The sequence below is a fragment of the Primulina huaijiensis genome, chromosome 8 (assembly GCF_012295235.1).
Source record: "Primulina huaijiensis isolate GDHJ02 chromosome 8, ASM1229523v2, whole genome shotgun sequence".
In the NCBI taxonomy this organism is placed as follows: Eukaryota; Viridiplantae; Streptophyta; class Magnoliopsida; order Lamiales; family Gesneriaceae; genus Primulina; species Primulina huaijiensis.
The window spans coordinates 20,262,574-20,283,838 of record NC_133313.1 but is presented as its reverse complement, the minus strand read 5'-3'; the positions used below and the strand labels follow the sequence as shown (position 1 = coordinate 20,283,838).

The following is a 21,265-nucleotide window of genomic DNA, read 5'->3' as shown; positions in this document are numbered from 1 at the left end:
ATTACAAGTGTCGCATTTAATTTGAAAAACCAACTATTTTTTTTTCCCTCAGTGTCTCTCCCACCCCTTTAACCTCTTCCAGCATCCTCTCAAGAAATCCTAGCATGCTCTTCAAACCTTTCTGATCTGGACAGCAAGACAACAATGCTTCTTTGTCTATCTTCTTCATGTGTACCTCAAAATGTAAGAGAAGCCCAGCAGCATCCGGAATGGATCAAGGCTATGAGTTCCGAATACAATGCTCTCATTCAAAACAAAACTGGGTCCTTGGTTACAGCCCCAGCCAACACTCCAATGATTGGGTGTAAATAGGTGTTAAAACTCAAGACGAGACCTGATGGCTCTATTGCTCGACACAAAGCCAGACTTGTAGCGAAAGGCTACTCGCAAACACCAGGCTTAGACTACACTAAAACATTTAGCCCAGTTGCTAAATCAACAACTATTCGCATTGTGTTAACTCTTGTTGTTTCTCGTGGTTGGAGTATCAAGCAACTTGATATAAATAATGCTTTCTTAAATGGCTCTCTTACTGAGGTTATGTTCATGCAACAACCACCTGGATTCGAAGTTCAAAATGGTGGTACTCCTCTTGTGTGCAGGTTACACAAGGCTCTTTATGGGCTCAAACAAGCTCCTCGCGCCTGGTTTGACAAATTACGAACTGCTCTTCAGTTTATGGGGTTTATCACATCGCGCGCTGATTCCTCTTTGTTCATTAAAATTGCTTCTACATATGTTATTTATATCATTGTCTATGTTGATGACATTGTCATAACAGGAAGTGATCAAGTTCAAATACAACAGATTATTCGTGATTTGGATGCTCAACTCTCTCTCAAAGATCTTGGTGATCTATCATATTTTCTGGGCATTGAGGTACAAAGGAATTCCAATTGTTCGTTGTTTCTTTCTCAGTCTAAATATGCACTAGATCTACTATTGAAAACTAAGATGCATCAAGCTAATCCTTTGCCAACACCTATGTCCACGGGTGTTAAACTCTCTGTCAAGGATGGGGATCCTTTTGAAGAAGTGACTCTATACTGAAGTACTGTTGGAGCATTACAATATTTAACCATTACTCGACCAGACATTGCTTATAGCGTAAATAAAGTCTGCTAGTTTATGCACACTCCCCTTCTCATTCATTGGAAATCTGTAAAACGAATTCTTCGATACATCAAAGGCACATTACATCTTGGTATTCACCCGAGTACTCCTTCTTGTCTGTCGCTATCTGGATATTGTGATGCGAACTGGGGGAATGACCCCGATTATCGACGTTCAACCTCGGGTTTCTATTGGTTTCTAGGTAATTCGCCAATAGCTTGGAGCTCAAAGAAACAACATGTTGTTTCTCGATCCAGTACTGAAGCCGAATATCGAAGTTTGGCAAATGCGGTTTCTGAATTAATGTGGATTCAATCATTGTTAAAAGAACTTCAAGTGCAGCATCTTAGAGTTCCTGTTTTATGGTGCGATAACATGAGCACTATTGCTCTTAGTGCAAACCCGGTTCTTCACTCTAGAACTAAACATCTTGAGTTAGATCTTCATTTTGTTCGAGAGAAAGTGTTGTTGAAGCAGCTTAGTATTCAATACGTTCCTTCGTTTGATCAAGTCGCAGATGCTCTTACCAAACCATTATCTGCTTATGTGTTTACTCGATTCCGTGACAAGCTCAACGTTGTTCTTCGACCTCCACTCAGCTTGAGGGGGCAAGTCAAGAATCTGATATCAAGCCCAACACCAAAGCATGATAGTATAATCTCAAGCCCAAGACTATTTCAGTCCACAAAGTCTCAGCTCATATAATTAGCAAGATATAGCGGATAGATTTCACAGCTCATTGGTTTGTTAAGTTGTTATAACCTCTCAACAGTTTTCTACCACTTGTCAATAGTTCATTAGTTGTAGGAATCTATAAACATAACTGATTGTAATTATCTTATAAGAAAATGAAATGAAGTTCTTCATTATCTTCTCAACCTTATCGTTTCTTTTAGTTTTCTAACTCACAGTACCATAAAGGGTTCAAGAAATCTGTCTCCTCTATGTAATATAATAATAGGCGTCAATTGTAAATAAGTATGCAAGTAAAAGTTATAATTCACTTTCCACAAGTGGAGTAATGCAGTAAATTATTTCGATGGAATCATTCGGCTGGCTGTGAAAAGATTAAAAAATGGCCACTTCGCCACGAATCATTGGAGAAGCAGACAAGTCTGATTAAGAAAACATATTCAACCTATGAAATGCACAGATTTGCATTGCGCCGGCGCGGGGTAAGCCTTTTCTGCCACCGACGGTTTCTGTAATTAGCTGTACTTAGTCGGTTAAATTAGATTGATAGTTAACACATTTTTGTAGTTTTGCATTTGAACTTTTCCCTCTTCTGCGAGGTTGTTTATAACGAGAATTTTTTATTTCCAATCTCAAATGCTCTCTGTTAGCTTGTAACATGGTATCACTTGAATTTCTTTCCGCCTGCTAATCTTCGTCTCCCATCTTTCGCCGCTGCAGATCGATCGGACGTTTCTCTGATCACAACTTCTCTCAATTTATTTATGTATTTATTAGAATTGGACTCAACGTATTATCAAGCTCGTAGCAGGATGAACTTGGACTAGGATTGGAACTTGGTTATGATATTATGTTAAATTTGAGACTTGAACTTAACTCAAATATTTTAATTTAAGATTTCATCGAGTAAAATAATATATTTGTGTTGATTACAAAGGCTCAATTAATTTAAAAAACACAAAAACTCTTATGAGACGGTCTCACGGTCGATCAATTTCGTGTGTCGAATCTTTTATTTGGGTCATTCATGAAAAAATATTATTTTTTATTCTGAATATTGGTAGGGTTGACCCGTCTCACAGATAAAAATTCGTGAGACTGTCTCACAAGAGATTTACTCTTTTAAAAAAATAGTAAGTTAAATGACTAAGTCATGCAATCACTCATTATCCAAAATAAAATTAATAAAAAATATTAACACAGAAACTTTTGAATTGGGGTGTTCCCTATTTCATATGATTCTTCTTCTTCGCTTAAGGTTCTCACGTGTCAATTTTATGTGACGAATTTCCAACTCGATCGATTCGATTCATGAAAAACATATTACTTTTTTTATATTAAAAACATTAGTTTTCACTTTAAATATACATCGAGTTGACTGACCCGTCTGAAGAAAAAACTTTGTGAGACCATCTTATAAAAAAAAAAACATATTTAAATCGGGTTGATTGACTTGGTCGCTTATCATCTCGTTACTATGACATACATACTTGATTTATATTATATATTATTAATTTCTGACCAATTTATTATGTGTTAAAAAAATTGAACTGATCTCGATAAATAAAATTTCCATCTTTTACTTTTTTCAGTCGTAGAAGTAAATACAATTTCTGTTTGAATGATATATCATAATAGCCTTCAACGCACATGTATTGCAAGGGGTCTAAGTAAATTAACGAGATGCATTCATAGAAACATATATAGATATCCACACAAGTACTGATCATCAAGAAAATGCAAGAAAAACACATTAAAATGTATAGTTAGTTCCATGCCTGCAAAACGATACAGCTCGTTAAACACTACAACGGAAACACTTGTACGTTATTCGGAAAAACAACGCCGCGGAAAAATCGTCTACCTGCATAGACAAGAAGAGAGAAAAAAAAAAAAGAATGTAAGCATAAATATCATGACATAGACTTAATTTCATGTAAAGAACTAATACTACCCGAGATGAAGAGTCGGCTTGTCCAGAACAGGATAGATCGATGTGGTCTCCATCATATTCAATTGTAGCACATTGCTTGTGAAATAAGACTGGATGTTGTACTCTTGCCCAGCAGGAATCATGCTAAATTGCTGGAGCCTCTCATTTTCTGCTATCTGAATTTTGCAATTTTATATGTTTCAGAATATATTTATGAAACTTCTAGTTGTTTAATCATTTCGATTATTGCATATTCCATAACAAGAATCATCATAGTTAATGTTTGCATGTTAAACGTCACCTTTGCCCTGAGACAGGCATTTTCCTGCTCCAGCTGATTTTCCTGTTGGAAGAACAGGTTCCACAAAATAGATGGTCATCACGAATTTGTCACGACCACTAAATATTCAAAAGGAAAAAAAATCTATATATTTCTCCATCGTAATTATAATATTGAGCAACAACAATCCGGGGCTACGAATATAGTTAAATTAATTGTGTTTTTAAAGATTCGTGCATTATGTTTTCTTTTATATGACAAAAACACCACCTAGTCAGGGTTAGAGGGTTTGGCAGACCCTACCAGTCCATCAATCAAAATGTAGGTGGACTAAGCCAAAAACTTCAAACGGATCGTCACTACTTTTTACAACACAAATAAGGTGAATCAGTCTATAAACCGAGAGCCGAAGAAAATTACCCTCTTGTGCAAAATCTCAGTTTCTGCCAGTATCATTTCATGCTGTTGGAACAAAACAATAACATAAAGATATATTATTATAAGAAAAAAGTGTGATTATCGATTGATTTCTTGTAATTATTTATCATATATACCTTCTTGGCCCTGATTCTTGTGATGCCTCGCTCAAGCCTAGTTTCGAGCTGCTTCAACTCCTTCACATTCAACGACCCCAAACCCTCGCCCAAAAGATGCCTACGAAAGAGTATATATGTAAATAGTTGGCATGTTATGTCTATAATATGTGAAATATCGCTATACAAAAAAGTTTTACAACTTCTAAAGATTTGACCACTACTATAAACTATAATTTTTTCCAAGAACAAAACCATATACACTTCGTTAATCATATCGATCTTTTCCAAAAAACCCATTTTCTTAAATAAAAAAGACACCAAAAGAATTTAAAATAAAAGCAAATTAAACACACATTTAGTATTCCACTTTTCTTGGTTTATATATTATTTGCTGCGCGTGTAATTACCATGGACGTGATCGATACCTGTTGGAGTTCTGGAGCATCTGTATTTGGACGTGCATCTTCTTCGATTCTTGTTGGTAAAACTGTATTCGGATTCAAATAATAAGAAACAACCACCGAAAAATCGGTCAGAATATTTCATATAGGTACAATTACATATATATAATACAGTATGTACACACGTATTAATTCGGGTGCGCGAGTAGCCTTGCTCGAATTCATGTTGTATTCGCACCCGGTGGTCATACATAAGTTCAGGTTTTTTTCAATATTTTTGTGACAATTTGATCTTGTTTATGTAACAAATGTTTGATCGATGCATTTCAAACGGATCACTTACTTGAGCATTGATCTCTTGAGTGGTGTATGCATTTGAGGAATCTGCTGTTGACTTTTTGTACCTTTCTATAGTTGACCTAATGCTGCATACATGTAATATCGCACATTTAATAAATAATATAAACATACATCAATATTTCAAACATAACACGTACAGGATTCCTGCATGGAGAAATTATAAAAGAAAATTTTGAAGGTTTACTTTCATGGTTAAACAATTAGTCATAAATAATTGGTTGTAATATAAGATTTTAACCATTTCTACTGATCGAACCTTTAATTATACATTTTTGTTTACTGTAAATTTCATAAATACACATATATAAATTTCAAATATGAATTTATTATAAATTTTATCATCGGTTTCCGTCATGTATTTCAATTTTGACAATCTTAATTATTTTTAATAGTAACTACTAATGTGCAATCACACACATGAACACCACTTCGACATGAGGTCGTCGTCATGTCAGCACCACATCAATCGTAAAATGACCAAAATTTCAAATGAAACAAAGATAGTGAACTAATATTGAATTTGATAGTATAAAATATCAAAATAGTGAATAGACTAATATAAATATACATAACAAAAATGACAATTTTCGCTACTTTTAATTACCCTTCTTACCGTATCATAGACAGATATTTTGTCGAAAAGAGAGAATCATTTTTTTAAAAAAAATTCAAATTTTGCGTGCAACAAAATATGACCATGAAGTGGGATTATATCTTAACCACTGAACTTTATTTCAGATTAGACACCATATATTCATATGTTTATCCATCTGGTTTGCGTAATTCTACATATTTGGAAGAATAGACTGTGTTTCCTGTGTTTATGTATTTATTTTACATTTTTAATATTTATCTCCTATTTTATATATTTAGATGAATAATATTCGTATGTATTTATTGAAATATTTTTACCCGATCGATCATTCATTATGTGTATAGATGAATGGAATAACTAAACAAAAGATAAAAGCAGAAAAATTAGAGAAATGTGGTATTTATTAATTATATATAATTGTACGTAGTGGAATACTGCCTATTTGATGATAAGCCATTGATAAAAAAAAATATCGATAAATCCTGACTTCTGAGTGTGACTTTTTGGGGAACAACATTTCTATAGTATTCTTTATGTTCATGATTAATTTCTTTATCTTTGGGATTTTATCAAAAAATTAAATCTTATAATTGCTTGAATTCCACTTTGCAAGTGAAAGGAAACGTGACTTGTGTTTGTAAGATAATTTATCTTCTAAATTATTTTCTTTTATCGATAAGATTTTGCATAATAGTTTTTTCTTTCTAAAATATAGAATTTCTTAAACTTTAGATTTGATCTCTAATATTTAAAGGAGTTTGTTTCTTAATGAAAGACTAATGTTCTTATTGATGCACAAGAGAAGCGATACGAGCAAGATATAAGAGAACAGAAATAAAGCTCGCGAGAATTTTCTGAAGAACTCGTAAAGACGAAGTATCCCTGTGTTGCCGTGACGTGTTGAGACATTTGAAGAAAGCTGTCGTACAAATTGTTGATTGAATAATTGTTTAATTGCACGCAGATTTGCATTTTTGCGTTTTGGTTATTTCTATTATTGATATTTTCTTCACTAGTATTGGTTTTGTAAACTCTTTTTCTTTTATGTTAATTATTTAGCTTTGAAGCATCGCACAAGTGTGTTAACTTGTGCATATAATTATTTTGTGCTACTTTTAATTAAGTTAACTATTTGTGTGTTGAATTATTCCTCAGCATGTCCTCAACGAGTGTTACAACATGCGAGATAATACTCGTATATAATACACACAATTTTTATTATTATTTTAAACAAAATACCTTCAGCGACAATATTGTTTATTGAAACTTGAAAGCAAGCGCTTATTAACCAAATATTTATAGACACGACTTTCAAGAAACATACACAAATTTAAAGATGTCATCATATGTTAGGATTCATACATAGTAAAACAAATATTACTTATATATATATATAGACACACACATACGCGCACGCACACATTTTTTGAGTCCGTTAATAAGATATTAATTAATTCATCTGATTTATTATATTTAGGATGGGATTTTTAGTCGAAAAAATAAATTTCAAAAAGTCTTTAATAAAAGACTGTGTGCTGCACTTATAGTTGTTAAAGGTAGGTACAAAAACAAAAGCTTATATATTTTGTGTTCTGTATAATGTTTTAAACGTCAAAGGGAGGGAAGAGCAAAATTGTATATGTATACAATAAGATATATATACATTAAAATGGAAAGACAAAGAACCTAAACCTAATGAATTTTGTAGGTCTTTATCTTTGTAAGACAACAGTACTCGTAGTTGTGCTGGAGAATATATATATTGTTTGAAAACCTGAAGGAAATATTTGAAGTGCTGGATTGGGTAAGCATTGGGACTATAATCACCAAAAATGAACTGCTAGTTTTGAACAACGAAAATGTGAAAGAGAATCAGAACTCTGCATGTTTCTACTGCTGTTCTAGATAATTGTGTCTGTACTGTACTGAGCCCTTGCTCATGCATTACTAATTTCCAAATAGTTATTCATGAATTCGATTAATTTGTGTCATTAATTATATATATTGCTTATGTTAGTAACACAGTCAAATGGATTAAAAGTTGAAAAGTTTTACAAGAAAATTATTTTTAATAAATTCAAATCAAGTTACACAAAAATTATTTAGACTATGGCTCCAAATTGATATTTTTTAAAAAATTGTATGTTTTTTTTCTTGATTTAATTAAGACTGCAACTTTAAGGCAGACGACACACGCCTAATAAAAACCGTGCTTTCGTTTTATGTATATATAGTATAGATGTTAATGCATATGCTGTGTGCTTTAGGCTGTAATTAGAATCTTGAAGTTTTAATTAAGACAAAAGAAGCTGATCCAAATCAAAAGTGTGTATGAATGATTTAATTTGTACAGATATATATTTGAGATCATGTCTTGGCAATAATGATAAAGATTAAGCATTATTGAAGCCGAAAAAGGAAGAGGAAGAAGGGAGAGTTGTGAGACTTACTTATTGTTGGCATACTCGTAGACTCGTCCACGGCTAGAGAAAACTATTAGTGCAACTTCGACATCACACAGAACTGAAAGTTCATAAGCTTTCTTCAGTAGACCATTTCTTCGCTTACAGAACGTAACTTGTCGATTGGTGTTGTTTTCAATCCTCTTGATCTCGATCTTTCCTCGTCCCATTTCTCACCCCTAAGTATTAATGTAAGTTTTACTTTCTTGTCAAAGTTTTTGTTAATTAGTAATACAACTTCAATAAATTCGCTGGGAAGATCACAAATGATAATAGTTAGAAAAGGACTTGATTTATATGTGTACACACGCACTCATACAAGAGGCATTTCTTGAATTTGCAAATAAACATTGTAAAAATGCTGTCTTTTGCCTCATCCCTGGTAAAGAAGCTCATAGATCGATATCTCATAATTACAAAAAAAAAAAAAAAAAAAAAAAAAAAAAAAAAAAAAAAAAAAAAACATGACAGGAAAATGGAGGATTATTAAAGAAAATAAAGCCCTTGACTTTGATAACATGATTAAAAAACATAAGGAAGGAAATAAAATTAGACGAAATAGTATATCAACTCAAGAGCTGAATTTAACAACAAACTGATGAGGGATAGTATAGAATCAAACAAAGGAAAAGAAATGATAATTTTTTGTAGGAACACATTGTAGCTTTAAGAAAGAAGCATGCATAAAAATGGGGGAAACCCCATCAAGATTTTCTTCTTGTACGAACACAAAGAATTAGAAACACACATATATTCATGATTTTAAGCAGTTCTTGGGAACCAAAAACCATGAAATGAAAACGAAATCTTCCATGCAAGAAAGCTTGATTTTTCTTCATTTTTTGCTCTTTAGCTCAGATCTATGGTTGACCACATAATTCCACTAAATTTGCACAAATGGCAAAGAAAACATCTGAAACTGTGCCCTAATGCATGAAGAGGAAAGAAATTAAATGAAACCCCAATTTAAAAAAAGAAAACACAAATTTTCTTTATCCATGTTCCCCGCTTCAGATAATCATCATTGGATGACATACTGAACAGACCTGGCCTCTTGGGCAAATATTGCTATTTCCCGGCGAGTAGAATTATTTCCCCGAAAGCTTGAGCTAACACGAAGTTCAAAGAATCCCTCCGACTAAAGAAACTCAGGCTCTTGATTAATAGCTCGTCACAGGCCCAAAGCCATATTTATCCATATTCTTTCTTTGTATATGGTAGCTAATTTAGCGTATAGGTTGAAAATGTATGTGGGTGCGTGAGAGAGATTGAGCTGGCCAAGAAAATGACTTGTTTTCCAGATATGCACCATGCGTGGTGTTGTAGCCTAGCCATTATCAGCAGCTTTGCAGTGGAGAAACTCACCAAAAACTGCAATCGTTTTGGCCTTTAATTTAATTCCCATGTGGACCATTGTGCCCTTGCAAAATGCTTCTCTCTTTGCTGTAATCAAACACCAAAAAGATAATCAATATATATATANTAATCAATACATGTGGTAAATTTGTATTAGTGATACATATTGGTACTAAAAAAAATGTTATTGAAGATTTCTTTATCATGAAAACAAATTATTTATGTGGCTAATTAATGGTGGTATGAAGGCCTGTTTAATAGTAATACATGTTAAATCACTGTTTCGACAGATTAGGGTTTGGTGCAGTCCACCTAGAGTTCACTATTATCTAATTGGGAAGTGTTGTATCCACAAACTTGACTTTTATCGGAGGTGACAAAATATATACGATTAATTATATATTTTCTATAAGTAATAACAACATTTGTAAGGCCCGGGGCCGAAGAGGGCGGGGGTGATCATCGGTGCCATGAATGAACCGATCTTACACCGGAATAAGAGGGATTCCAAAAACTATTCAGGTATGGGATTGTGTAGTTGATGAGGGTTTAAAAGATTTGATAGGTACTACTCATGCCAAGATGGTGCATCTCTTTTTCGGTAGCTTATCAAGGTCAAGCCCCCTTGAATTGGGGCACACTACAAGAAAAAAGCCCAAAGACAATGGTGAAAAACCGTTGTCGTAAGCTCTGAAAAACCGTTGTTAAAGCTCATGTTGTTAAAGTATTCGCTCAAAGATAACGGTTAAAAACCGATGTCGTAGATCAACGACAACGGTTTTTCACCGTTGTTAAATTGTTTTGTTTCAGCGGTATTTAGCGACGGTTTTGCTAAAACAGTCGCTAATTGTTTCAGTAAAATAAAAAAAATATTACTTTTAATAATTTAATATATCTAAAAAAAACTTATAATCTGACTATGCTAACAATATTAATGATCTTAACCAACACTTTAAATTTACAAAAAATTAAAGCTAAAAAATTTACCCTAAATCGAAAATAAAATCGTGCAAGAGAGAAAAATTTTAAGTGTTATGAAGTAGTATGAGGAAAATGGACCGAAACTGCGGATATTTATAGACAATTTGCGACGGTTTTTGGTTAAACCGTTCTAGTCATTAAAACGTGGCAAATTTAGCAAAATTGTCGCTAAATATAGCGACGGTTTTGCTAAATCCGTCGCTAAATTTAGCGACAGTTTCAGTAAAATCGTCGCTGATTTAAAACATGCGACAGTTTTGCTTAAAACCGTCGCTATATAAAGCGACGAAATATAAACCGTCGCTAAATTTAGCGACGGTTTTAAGCAAAACTTTCGCTATTTTTAAATTAGCGACGGTTTTGCTAAAACCGTTGCGAATTTAGCGACGGTTTAAATGAACCGTTGTTGTTTGTCCAAAAAACACGCTAATCGACAACGATTTTCTAAAATCGTTGTCGATTGTCCAAAAAAACACGCTAATAGACAACGATTTATAAAACCGTTGTCGTTGACCCTAAAAAAACGCTCAAAGACAACGGCTTTGATCCCAAAAAAACGCCAAAAGACAACGATTTTCTTTTGCTTAAAAAACACGCTAAAAGACAACGGTTTTCACTAAAACCGTTGTTAAAAAGTATACGACAACGGTTTTAGTGAAAACCGTTGTCGTAGGTGCGTTGTTGAAAGTCATATTTCTTGTAGTGGCAATTTCGGAATGGGTGACCCCCTGAGAAGTTTCTTAGGGTGTGTGTGAGTGATGATATAAGCACACTGGAAATACTCGTCTTGGTACAGTGAGGACAGTCGTCGAATTTGAGACGTTACAACATTGTTCTCGTATATATCTTGATTCTTATTGTATATTAATTAGTAACCGATAACACTTTTGTTCGTAACATGTAACAAAAATATTTCAAAGTAGACTATTCAGCATGAAACGCAGCAAAAAGATTAATTACTACAAAAGATTTTTTTTTTAATATTATTATCTTATATATTTAATTAGAAGATGAATGTTTCAGTTCAACGTACAAGAAAAATTAGATCGTACTTTAGTCATTTTGCAAGGAAATGGTTAAATTTTTTGGGTTGGTCGATATTTAGCTTGTAAATTTGGTCAGAACACGCACAAGGAGCCAAGGACTTTGCAATCGACTTCCTTTGAAAATTTAATTTGAATCATGTACATATTAAAACATTTTTAATTAAGTCTAGCCCAATTTAAAATACATTTTAATAATTTTTATACCCTTGGAAATTAAAGTTACTTGCCAGTTTTTTATTTATGAGAATTCTCTAGTTCCATCATGATTTTTATTCAAAATAAATCGGTCTAACCCGAAGCCGACAAGATCTAATCGGTTTTTGATCGACTGGCCTTTGTTACTGCATCATACAATCTTTACTACTACTATATTATGCACGAATTAGGCCAGCCTGCAATGCTTGACTCGATAATTAGATTATAAGTTCATAACCCTAACCGGGGGACTGAGAGCACTCCTCCGAATAAGATAATGAAGTCGTGTTAAATTTTTGGAAATAGGATGAAAAAAAAAGGGAAAAGAAGAAAATAAAATTTGTAATAAAGACTATGGGACTTGGAAATGATTTTCAATATTGTTGTTATAATTAGAACATTTTAATTGAGTTGCGTGACCGTGTCACGTTGCATTCTTTGTAATGGATTCGATTCCATACAGCAATATCAAAGTCAATTTCTTTTCTAAAATTGGTTCCAAGAAAATTAGCAAGTCAAGCTTTCTTTTATATATCAATCTCTCTTCCAAAAAAAGTAACAATACTATAATTTTGACCGAGTCTTTCCAAGTTTCACAAAAATTCATTCGATACAGTCTCACATGTCAATTTTACATGTGACTTAGATAGTCACTAAGTTATCGCGTAACATTATTGAAATACATGTAATAATCGATACTTGCAAAATTTTTATTTTTTATTTTTTATTTTTTTGGAGAGAATTGATTTTGAAAATTAAAATTATACAAAAGGAAAGTTCTCAAGATGTTGAAATGTGGTCCAAACGTGAACACCACCCCTCTTTATTGTATTCAGCCTTAATTCAATTCTCCTCATGTGACGTTTAAATTTATCTCAAACGGAATCTTTCGCTATTTTTTTTTATTTTTTATTTTATTTATTTTTGCAGCCAAGAGGATTGAATGACTTCCGTTGACCGATCATCAGACCGATAGTAGCTTACGACGGATGTGAACCGGAGGTTATGCCCATTTCTTCTATACAAGATTCGAATTCGAGATTTTACTCAAAAAAATTCGAACTATTAATAACTAGCCAAAGGTATCCTAAGAACTAAATTCAATGAAATCACACAAATTTTTGGGACATGGAGAAATTGCGAAGGTAACAAATAACAAAAAGCCTAAGAAAAATTATACGAACTAGGACCAAAATATCAAATGTTTCAAAAAAAAAAAAAAAAGAATCGCCAAATTGTTGAAACAATTTTCAACTTTTCGTGACAAGTTCAAATACATATAATGTATTTACGAACAGGAACAAATCAACAAATCACTAGATAAATGGTGAAATGAAGATATACTTAGCTTCTTCTGACCATATTTAACATATTAACCTTAAAAAGAGGCCACAATGTAATGAATGTAAAAACCACCCTTTTCCGGTTTCAACAATAGACATCAAACTTAGTCAACACCCAATCTCAATCCCGGATACCAAGTTCGACCTCAAGATCGTCGTCTTGTTCAAAAAGCTTGAGAAGGCGGGCATGTTGTTCTTCTCTCTTCTTCTTCTGCCACAGCTTGTACAAGAAAACAGAAAATGCAACAGCAGCAATGAGTCCGAGGCATAAGATCAAGATTATTAATCCGGTGGAACTTCTGGACGACTTGTCATTTTCGATTCCCTTTTCATTTGTAGAACTTGATGATGATGATGAGATGTCTGCTAATCCTGCATACAAACGGTACAATGATAAAGTGTTTTAACAAGAGTTTCAAAAACATAGAGGTCCCAAACCTTTAACAAGTAAGAAAGGGAGCAATGAATACTCCAATTCGCTTAACTATTGGTGTATACTTTCAACAATTCCCTTAAAATTCTATACTCATATTCAGAATTTATTGAATTACTCTCGAAAAAGTGTCAGCTTGCTACTCAAGATGAATTGTCAGGAAATAAGTTTACAGCAAAGATCTTGATGCCGACTATCCCACATTCGGTTTAAAACGCTGTAACTTTAGTGTGTTTTTGTGTGTGTCTGTTTTAGTAGACGTCTCAAGTCTTATCCGTAGTATCGACATTCGACACATTAAAGTATTGAAGACTTGGGACATTGCAGATCTGTGAAACCGATATTTTGCGGATGAAGAACATGCAACAGACGAGGGGTCTGATCCAATGAAGCCAATTTGAACTCAGCACCATTTAAAATGTAATCAACATCAAAAACATCTTCAGCCTAGCAATAAGCCCAAAGTAAGCTTATAACCCTTTAATCGGAATAAATAACCCGAGCTTCAATAGTCTTGAACACAACAGCAGTTTGACTCGCTTAGAAGTTAGAACTTGGGAAATCTAAAACTCTGTGGAATTCAACTCAAGTTCGTCAAGAACGAAAACTGGGATGAGCTTGGTTCGGAAATCTTGCTTCCTTACTACGTCAATTGGACTCAAGGAAATCGAACAATCAGTTGAATTGGCTGGCTATTCAACAACCCAACAAAAGCTTAAAGTTTACAACTACTTTTCAGCTTCCAATTACTTTATGAACAAAATTAACAAGGATGATAGAAGGTTAATACCAATCTTATTCCAGTAGTTACATACACGCGGGTCATGACCTCTCAAAAAAACATCAAACTGCATAAATATCTCGTTAAACAAGATCAAGAAAGATCGAACATTTACCCTTTCAACGGGTTCTAAAATACTACCTGTATTAATCTGCTCCAACACAACAAATTCACGGTGGCTACAGATAGATCCATAAAACGCAGAACCCACATCAGGACGTTCAGATCTAGTATTAGAAATCACCGTTATGGAGTTCTTTCCAGATAATTTTTTAGCAACTAATTAAGAACAGAACCAAAATCTTTGTCCCGGTTAAAAAAGTTCCGATCTTTCTCATTAAAACAACTAGTATAAAAGACTACACAATCGAAATTTCGAGTTTGTGATGATAAAAAAATAATAGTAAAGACCTGGAATTAATAGAAGCGAGAATGAAACGAAATGGAACGACAGTTGCGGAGAGATCGGAGTTCTGAATCTACTAAACTTTTCGTTCATTATTCCTTTAGTCTGCTTCTTGTTTCTTCTGCTACGTTTGTTACCGAAATATAATAACAATCAAGCTTTGTTCGTCGGTTAATTCGCTGTCGGCTGCGGTTTAAAATGGGACTCGTGAATGGTGATGTCCCGCAAGTCACCACAAATCCACTATGTCAAAACTTTTCTAATGCTTTCTAACAGTGGTATCCAAATCATTCGTCAAATTATTATAAAACAGTTAAAAGTAATTTTTTTACATGTTATTTCCATATATTACTTCACATAAAAAAATAATAAGTTTACCTTTTAATCACAATTGTTCTAAAAAAAAATGACAAAAACTTGTGTGAGACGGTCTCACGGATCGTATTTTGTGAGACGGGTTTTTTATTTGGGTCATCTATGAAAAAGTATTATTTTTTATGTTAGAGGTATTAATTTTTATTGTGAATATCGGAAAGATTGATCTGTCTCACAGATAAAGATTCGTGAGACCGCCTCACAAGAGACATACTCCTAAAAAATATAGTGGATGGTCACCTACCGTCTACCGTATAGATGTTTAGGCTAGCCTAGGCGATTTTTTTTTTACCTAAATATTTTTTTCTTATTTATCTCATTATTTATCCGATAATTCTTTTATATCGGATTTAAACTCAAAATCAATGACAAATGTTTTATCTTTATACCATACAACAAATTTATTAAAAAATAATTCAAACAATATTTTTTTAAAAAAAAAAATATTGTTTCTCCTCTATCAATCACGTTGAAACGTGTAATTTAATAATGCATTTCCCATCAATGACTTGGTTTACAGCTTTCCAAGCAGCCATAAGTTTATATGTATAATATTGCTAATCAAAATTAAAATTAAACCAAATATTTATGAGAATATTGAGAGACAAATATTAAATGTAACGACAAGAGATTTTTTTAAAAAAAACTTATGACCCGTCGGGAATACCAACCCTGAACCGGCTCATCTAATACGGTCGGTAGGTCCAATTCATCGATCCGATTAATTTCCATGCAAATTGCAAAATGTGACCAATCATTGTATAGTAAATGTCAATTATTTATTAAATTAATTATTTACTAGAAAAAATGATAATGCTTTAAATTTTCCATACAATGTTTAGAACTTTAAATAAAGGAAGAAATTAAAACATGGTTGCATGCATACCTACCTACAAATAGTCATTAAGATGCCCAGATATCCGAGCATTGAACTTTCTCTGTATTCTAATTTGTGGCTGAACTTTTTTCATGTGTCAATATCATTTCTGTATCCTATGTGAATAGAAAAAACCCGTAGATTTTAAGGGGTTAGTTCGATTCTAGCATTATGTTGTAGACACTACTTCGTCCCATGATTATAAAGAGACCACGTGTATTTTCTCGTTTACAATTACTGATATTTATGTACTACTAACGAATCATTGTAGCGTTCTTCTTGTGGTCATCAATGTCGTGGACTATTTACCACGTTACTTGCCGTGAAAAGACTCCTCGCTCTCCTCAGGTCTACTGGCTGCCTCCATCTTTCAGTGGATTGTGGAGATATATAAATTGCACACAAAAAACACCCTCTCTGCAGTTGTAAATCACGTTCTTACTTCCATTTTTTTCTAGTGAGGTGGGTGAAATGCGGCCGAATATGGGAAGTGAGATGAGGGAGGAAGAAGTGAAGCAGCAAATCCCACTTCTCACTCCTTACAAAATGGGAAATTTTCAGCTTTCTCATAGGTATTCATTACCTGTTCAAGAAATCCCACCCGAGTTTCGTTTTTATTCATGGATTTGTGTATATATGTCAGAATGTTATTCTTTGAGAATATGTGGAGCATCAAGATTTGATCTTTAGCAGACCCTGTTGATTTATATGGGTGATTCTTAGTTGTATGATGATTTTGATGGAATATGAATGATTGACGGTGATTTCAGAGAGCTAATCGTAGGAAATTTTGAATTCTAATTGTGTAAACTGTATTTTGCAGAATTGTTTTGGCACCACTGACTAGGCAGAGATCTTTTAATAATGTTTCTCAACCTCATGCTATCCTGTACTATTCTCAAAAAGCAACCAAAGGGGGTTTTCTCTTGAGTGAAGCCACCGGAGTTTCTGACACAGCTCATGGGTAAGTTTACATCGGGGCATTTACAAACAGAAATAAAAATTTTGTTTATAATTTTTCTAAAACTTATATTTGTCTGCCCCATGACACTCCTGCCTCCCATCCCGGCAGCTGCATGTCAAGTCTGTATTTTTGTAAATATTATTGAACTACGGTTCTGATAATCTCTGGCTACTAAGAACTCAATCTTGTTCGATGTAAGGTATCCAAATACACCAGGAATATGGACAAAGGAACAAACTGACGCATGGAAACCCATAGTAGAAGCAGTTCATGCCAAAGGAGCTGTCTTCTTTTGCCAGATTTGGCACGCTGGAAGGGTTTCGAACACCGGTGATTCCCTGAACACTTATCTCTCATTGATGTTACTGTAAGTTACATTGAGTTCCGTATTGTTTGATTTGCATCAATCCGGTATTTGATCCCCTATGTTTTCTGGGCTCAAGAAAGAGAGAGAAAACGAATTTGGAATGATCTGGATGATGGTATGCCTCAAGCATTGATTGCAACATTGTTTGGGCCTTGTGTTGTTGAATGTTTTATGCTTGTAGCAAACTATGTTCTCCATTAGCATTGAAGTGAAGGATTACATGCATGCTACATTATTTTGATCTTCGTGTCGTTTACAGGGTTTCAGCCAAATGGGAAGTCTCCTATATCTAGCACAGATAGGGAATTAAACCCACAAATACGAGCTAATGGTGTGGATGTGTCTCCATTTTCCCCTCCACGCCGACTAAGGACAGATGAAATTCCTAAAATTGTTAATGATTTCAGGATTGCTGCAAGAAATGCTATAGAAGCTGGTGCGATTCTTTTGTTTGACATATAATTTATTTAATGCTATGGGATTTGCTTGAAAATTGACAAATTTTCTCTACCTTTTAGGAAAATATTTGTTCGCTCTTTGACAAACGTATTACTTTTAACATCAGGTTTTGATGGGGTTGAGATCCATGGTGCACGTGGTTATCTGATAGAACAATTTTTCAAAGATCAAGCGAATGACCGAACTGATCAATATGGTGGTTCTGTGGAGAACCGTTGTCGGTTCGGTCTTGAAATAGTTGAAGCTGTGAGTGATGAAATAGGAGCTGACCGAGTTGGGATTAGGCTTTCTCCCTTTGCGACTTATATTGACTGTGGAGACTCAAACCCTGAAGCCCTTGGCCTTTATTTGGCTGATGCCTTGAACAAATATAGGATCCTGTACTGCCACATGATTGAACCAAGGATGATATCTGCTGGGGTAAAAGCTGAATGTCCAGAGAGTCTTGCCCCAATGAGAAAATCATTTAAAGGCACTTTCATTGTTGCTGGTGGGTATGATAGGGAAGATGGCAACATAGCTGTGGCTGAAAATCGTACTGATCTTGTTGCATATGGTCGCCATTTCTTGGCTAATCCAGATTTACCGAAGAGATTTGAGCTTGATGCTCCTCTGAACAAATATCAAAGGGAGACGTTTTATGCACCCGAACCTGTTTTAGGCTATACCGACTACCCATTTCTTGAAGAAAATGGCGGGTTTCGGGGAAAGTAAAATGATAGATCACCTTCAAGTGGAAATTTGTCTTTACCCGATTGCTATATGATGATTTATTACAGGCGATTAGTATGATACTTTTATTTCAAATTACCTGTGGTTCACTGCATGGCTTTGATGCATCATATGCCCGAAAAAGTCGAAGTCGGATGACATTTATCATATTTGTAATTGTTTGCTGTCAACAATAAAGGAAATTTACCATATTACGAGCCTTGACGTATAGCAGCTAACATCTGCTTTTCTTAGAACTAAAGTCTTTGGTTATCTTTTATTCAAGTTAATTTAAGTTGGATCAAATACCTTATCAGATATCTTTATACGATGAATTGGACAGCTTATAGACCACTTTGTTTCCAGATTTTTCCTCAAATTTGAGAAGCTTCTGATGCATGAATTGCTCCTAGAAGTTATGCTTGGTCTTGTGTAATATCTCTCCAACTGTAACAGTCTATTTTGGAATTAAAATTCTTGCCGCATTCCTGGGAAATTCATGGTGAGTGTTGTGCCTGGACACGGGTGGGAGCCTTCATAAGCGAGATGGCGTATCAAATTTACATCGCTCTATTGCCTATTGGCATCACAATCTCATTTACATGCCCTAATATTGCGAATGCGAAGTGGAACAAGGTATGTATTACATTTTAATGTTTGCGTAGTTCATATCTGTACAAGAATTTATATCATGTTTTTGTCGAAAATCATATAAGGATGAAGAAAATATCAAATATGATGCATTTAATCAAGCACTGACATACAAGTAAACAGCAAATACAACTAAAAAAAAACCTCCCTCTTGAATTCCCCAGGTGACAACATGCATCAATGAATGAGTGGCTGAAATATCTTTGCAGCATAGAATTTAGCGGGTTGAACGAGTTTTTTATGGACAAAAAGATCTGCCTAAACGTGTCCTGTGGCTTGGTAATGTGAAATGCCTTAATCTCCCTTCTTGTTCTCTCAAATATCCTTCACATAAGAATGTCGATGAGAATTTATCCTCGACCTCCCTGTTCACATCATGCACAAATACATCAGTCTCACCATTTTCCCTATTTCTTGCCATCAATGCTGCAGTGTAAATTGCAGTCATCCTCCCTGGTGCTCCATCGAAGTATCCGGTTGGCGCGTCCACCATGATGAGATCCCACTCAATATCGTACACTTCATTTGGTAAGCCTTTTAAAGCAAGTTGACATTTTGAGAATCTTGGATCACTCACTTCTTTACACTCTTCTTTGATGCCAATTTCCAGGAGCTCTTCGGCTTGTGTCACCTTTGTGTCATACACGACATGGTATGATTCTAAGGATGGGATTTTCCTTTGGATTTGCTCGATCCATGATTTGTCTTCTTCAAGAAAAACTGTGCGGCCTCCATGGTTCAGTGATGTCCACATTAGGCTGTCGTGGCCTAAACCAAATACTAAGAAGTTGCATGGTGACTTTTTTTCGAGTACTTTTAGGGATACGGATATTTCTTTGAAGGTTTGTTGTGGAGTGATGTTTAAGGTTGCATAGTGAACTAGTGAGTGTGCTAAAGAAGATGTGATTTTATTGCAAGTTGGCAGCAAAGGAAGAGTTGGGCAATCTGTTGGCAATTGTTCTTCATGAACATTAGACGAATTCATCTGTAGGATTGAGGAATCAAGTGTTGTTGTAATCTGCTTAGAGTAGGGGAAACCCGTTCTTATGATCAAGAAGAGAAAGAAAAGGAATAAAAAGCAAATGAAAACGATCTTCAGATTAATGGGGTGTTGTGGTTTACCTCTCATGTTTTCTTTCCTTGTGTTTTTCTTGTTTTCGAGTCCTTTCTCGATAATTTTCAATGAAATACTGATCAACCAATTCCAAGAAGTCTTGGTCGATCCCCACAACTTCTACAATGAGAGAAAGGGGAGGGAAGTTTTGAAGATGAAGTTTCTTGATCAATTGCTAGAAAAATAATGCATGACTTTTATGAGTTTGTTTGGAAATTTTGATCTCCCTTGAAAATGAAGTAAAGGGCTGTTGTTTGATGGGGACAAAAGAACTAATAATTGTTTCTAGCGTGCGAGACAGATAAGTTGTTGCATCTTTGCTTCGGCCATAAAAATTTTTTAAAGCGAATTTATAGTAGTTGGGATGATATTAGGTGAATTCTGCTTGTTAGATCCAATCAAACAAATTGACTTTTGAAGAAAGGGTGGATCCAACTGTAGTAAGAGGATGATTATCTTTAACCAACAAAAGAAAATTAAAGTTTAATATATAAGAGTAGGTCTTTTGTGAGATGGTCTCACGAATTTTTATCTGTGAGACGGGTCAACTCTACCAATATTCACAATAAAAACTAATACTCTTAGCATAAAAAATAATAATTTTTCATAGATGACCTAAATAAGAGATTCGTCTCACAAAATACAACCCGTGAGACCGTCTCACACAAGTTTTTGTCAATATATAATTCTCCATAATTGAGTTTAACCCTCCTAATTTCATTGAGTAGTTCAGTTTCTTGTCGTCTACCTTCCCTCCCTAAAATGCTCGGATTTGCAAATGATTTTAAAACGTATGCTCATTGGTGAAAACAATTAAATAATTGAAAAAAATT

At 34.3% G+C, this 21,265-nt stretch overlaps 3 protein-coding genes and 1 long non-coding RNA gene across 6 annotated transcripts; 1 reads left to right on the top strand and 3 right to left on the bottom strand.

Annotated features, from left to right (window-relative positions):
• Positions 1 to 3,456: 3,456 nt before the first annotated feature.
• On the bottom strand, positions 3,457 to 9,567 carry LOC140982535 (agamous-like MADS-box protein AGL11). 2 transcript variants are annotated; one of them, XM_073449082.1, is made up of 9 exons: positions 9,416 to 9,551; positions 8,362 to 8,552; positions 5,300 to 5,381; positions 4,981 to 5,042; positions 4,574 to 4,673; positions 4,440 to 4,481; positions 4,041 to 4,082; positions 3,761 to 3,915; positions 3,457 to 3,670 (listed from the first exon to the last, which is right to left on the bottom strand). In XM_073449082.1, the coding sequence occupies exons 2-9, from the start codon at positions 8,541 to 8,543 to the stop codon at positions 3,667 to 3,669; spliced, it is 669 nt and encodes a 222-aa protein (XP_073305183.1). In that variant the 5' UTR covers positions 8,544 to 8,552; positions 9,416 to 9,551; the 3' UTR covers positions 3,457 to 3,666. The 2 variants fall into 2 exon arrangements, with proteins under 2 accessions (XP_073305183.1, XP_073305182.1); XM_073449081.1 differs by having other exon boundaries at positions 3,458 to 3,670; positions 9,420 to 9,567.
• Positions 9,568 to 13,186: 3,619 nt separating this feature from the next.
• LOC140982536 (uncharacterized) lies at positions 13,187 to 15,166 on the bottom strand. Its single transcript, XR_012176301.1, has 2 exons — positions 14,920 to 15,166; positions 13,187 to 13,666 (listed from the first exon to the last, which is right to left on the bottom strand). It is a non-coding gene; the product is annotated as an uncharacterized lncRNA (long non-coding RNA).
• A 1,262-nt stretch (positions 15,167 to 16,428) lies between these two features.
• On the top strand, positions 16,429 to 18,879 carry LOC140982613 (putative 12-oxophytodienoate reductase 11). The gene is made up of 6 exons (XM_073449196.1): positions 16,429 to 16,514; positions 16,625 to 16,738; positions 16,990 to 17,130; positions 17,330 to 17,460; positions 17,757 to 17,933; positions 18,063 to 18,879. The coding sequence occupies exons 2-6, from the start codon at positions 16,638 to 16,640 to the stop codon at positions 18,668 to 18,670; spliced, it is 1,158 nt and encodes a 385-aa protein (XP_073305297.1). The 5' UTR covers positions 16,429 to 16,514; positions 16,625 to 16,637; the 3' UTR covers positions 18,671 to 18,879.
• Positions 18,880 to 19,294: 415 nt separating this feature from the next.
• On the bottom strand, positions 19,295 to 20,829 carry LOC140982614 (glucuronoxylan 4-O-methyltransferase 3-like). Of its 2 annotated transcripts, XM_073449198.1 has the most exons (2): positions 20,441 to 20,829; positions 19,295 to 20,336 (listed from the first exon to the last, which is right to left on the bottom strand). In XM_073449198.1, the coding sequence occupies exon 2, from the start codon at positions 20,301 to 20,303 to the stop codon at positions 19,557 to 19,559; it is 747 nt and encodes a 248-aa protein (XP_073305299.1). In that variant the 5' UTR covers positions 20,304 to 20,336; positions 20,441 to 20,829; the 3' UTR covers positions 19,295 to 19,556. The 2 variants fall into 2 exon arrangements, with proteins under 2 accessions (XP_073305299.1, XP_073305298.1); XM_073449197.1 differs by having other exon boundaries at positions 19,295 to 20,828.
• Between the last annotated feature and the right edge of the window lie 436 nt (positions 20,830 to 21,265).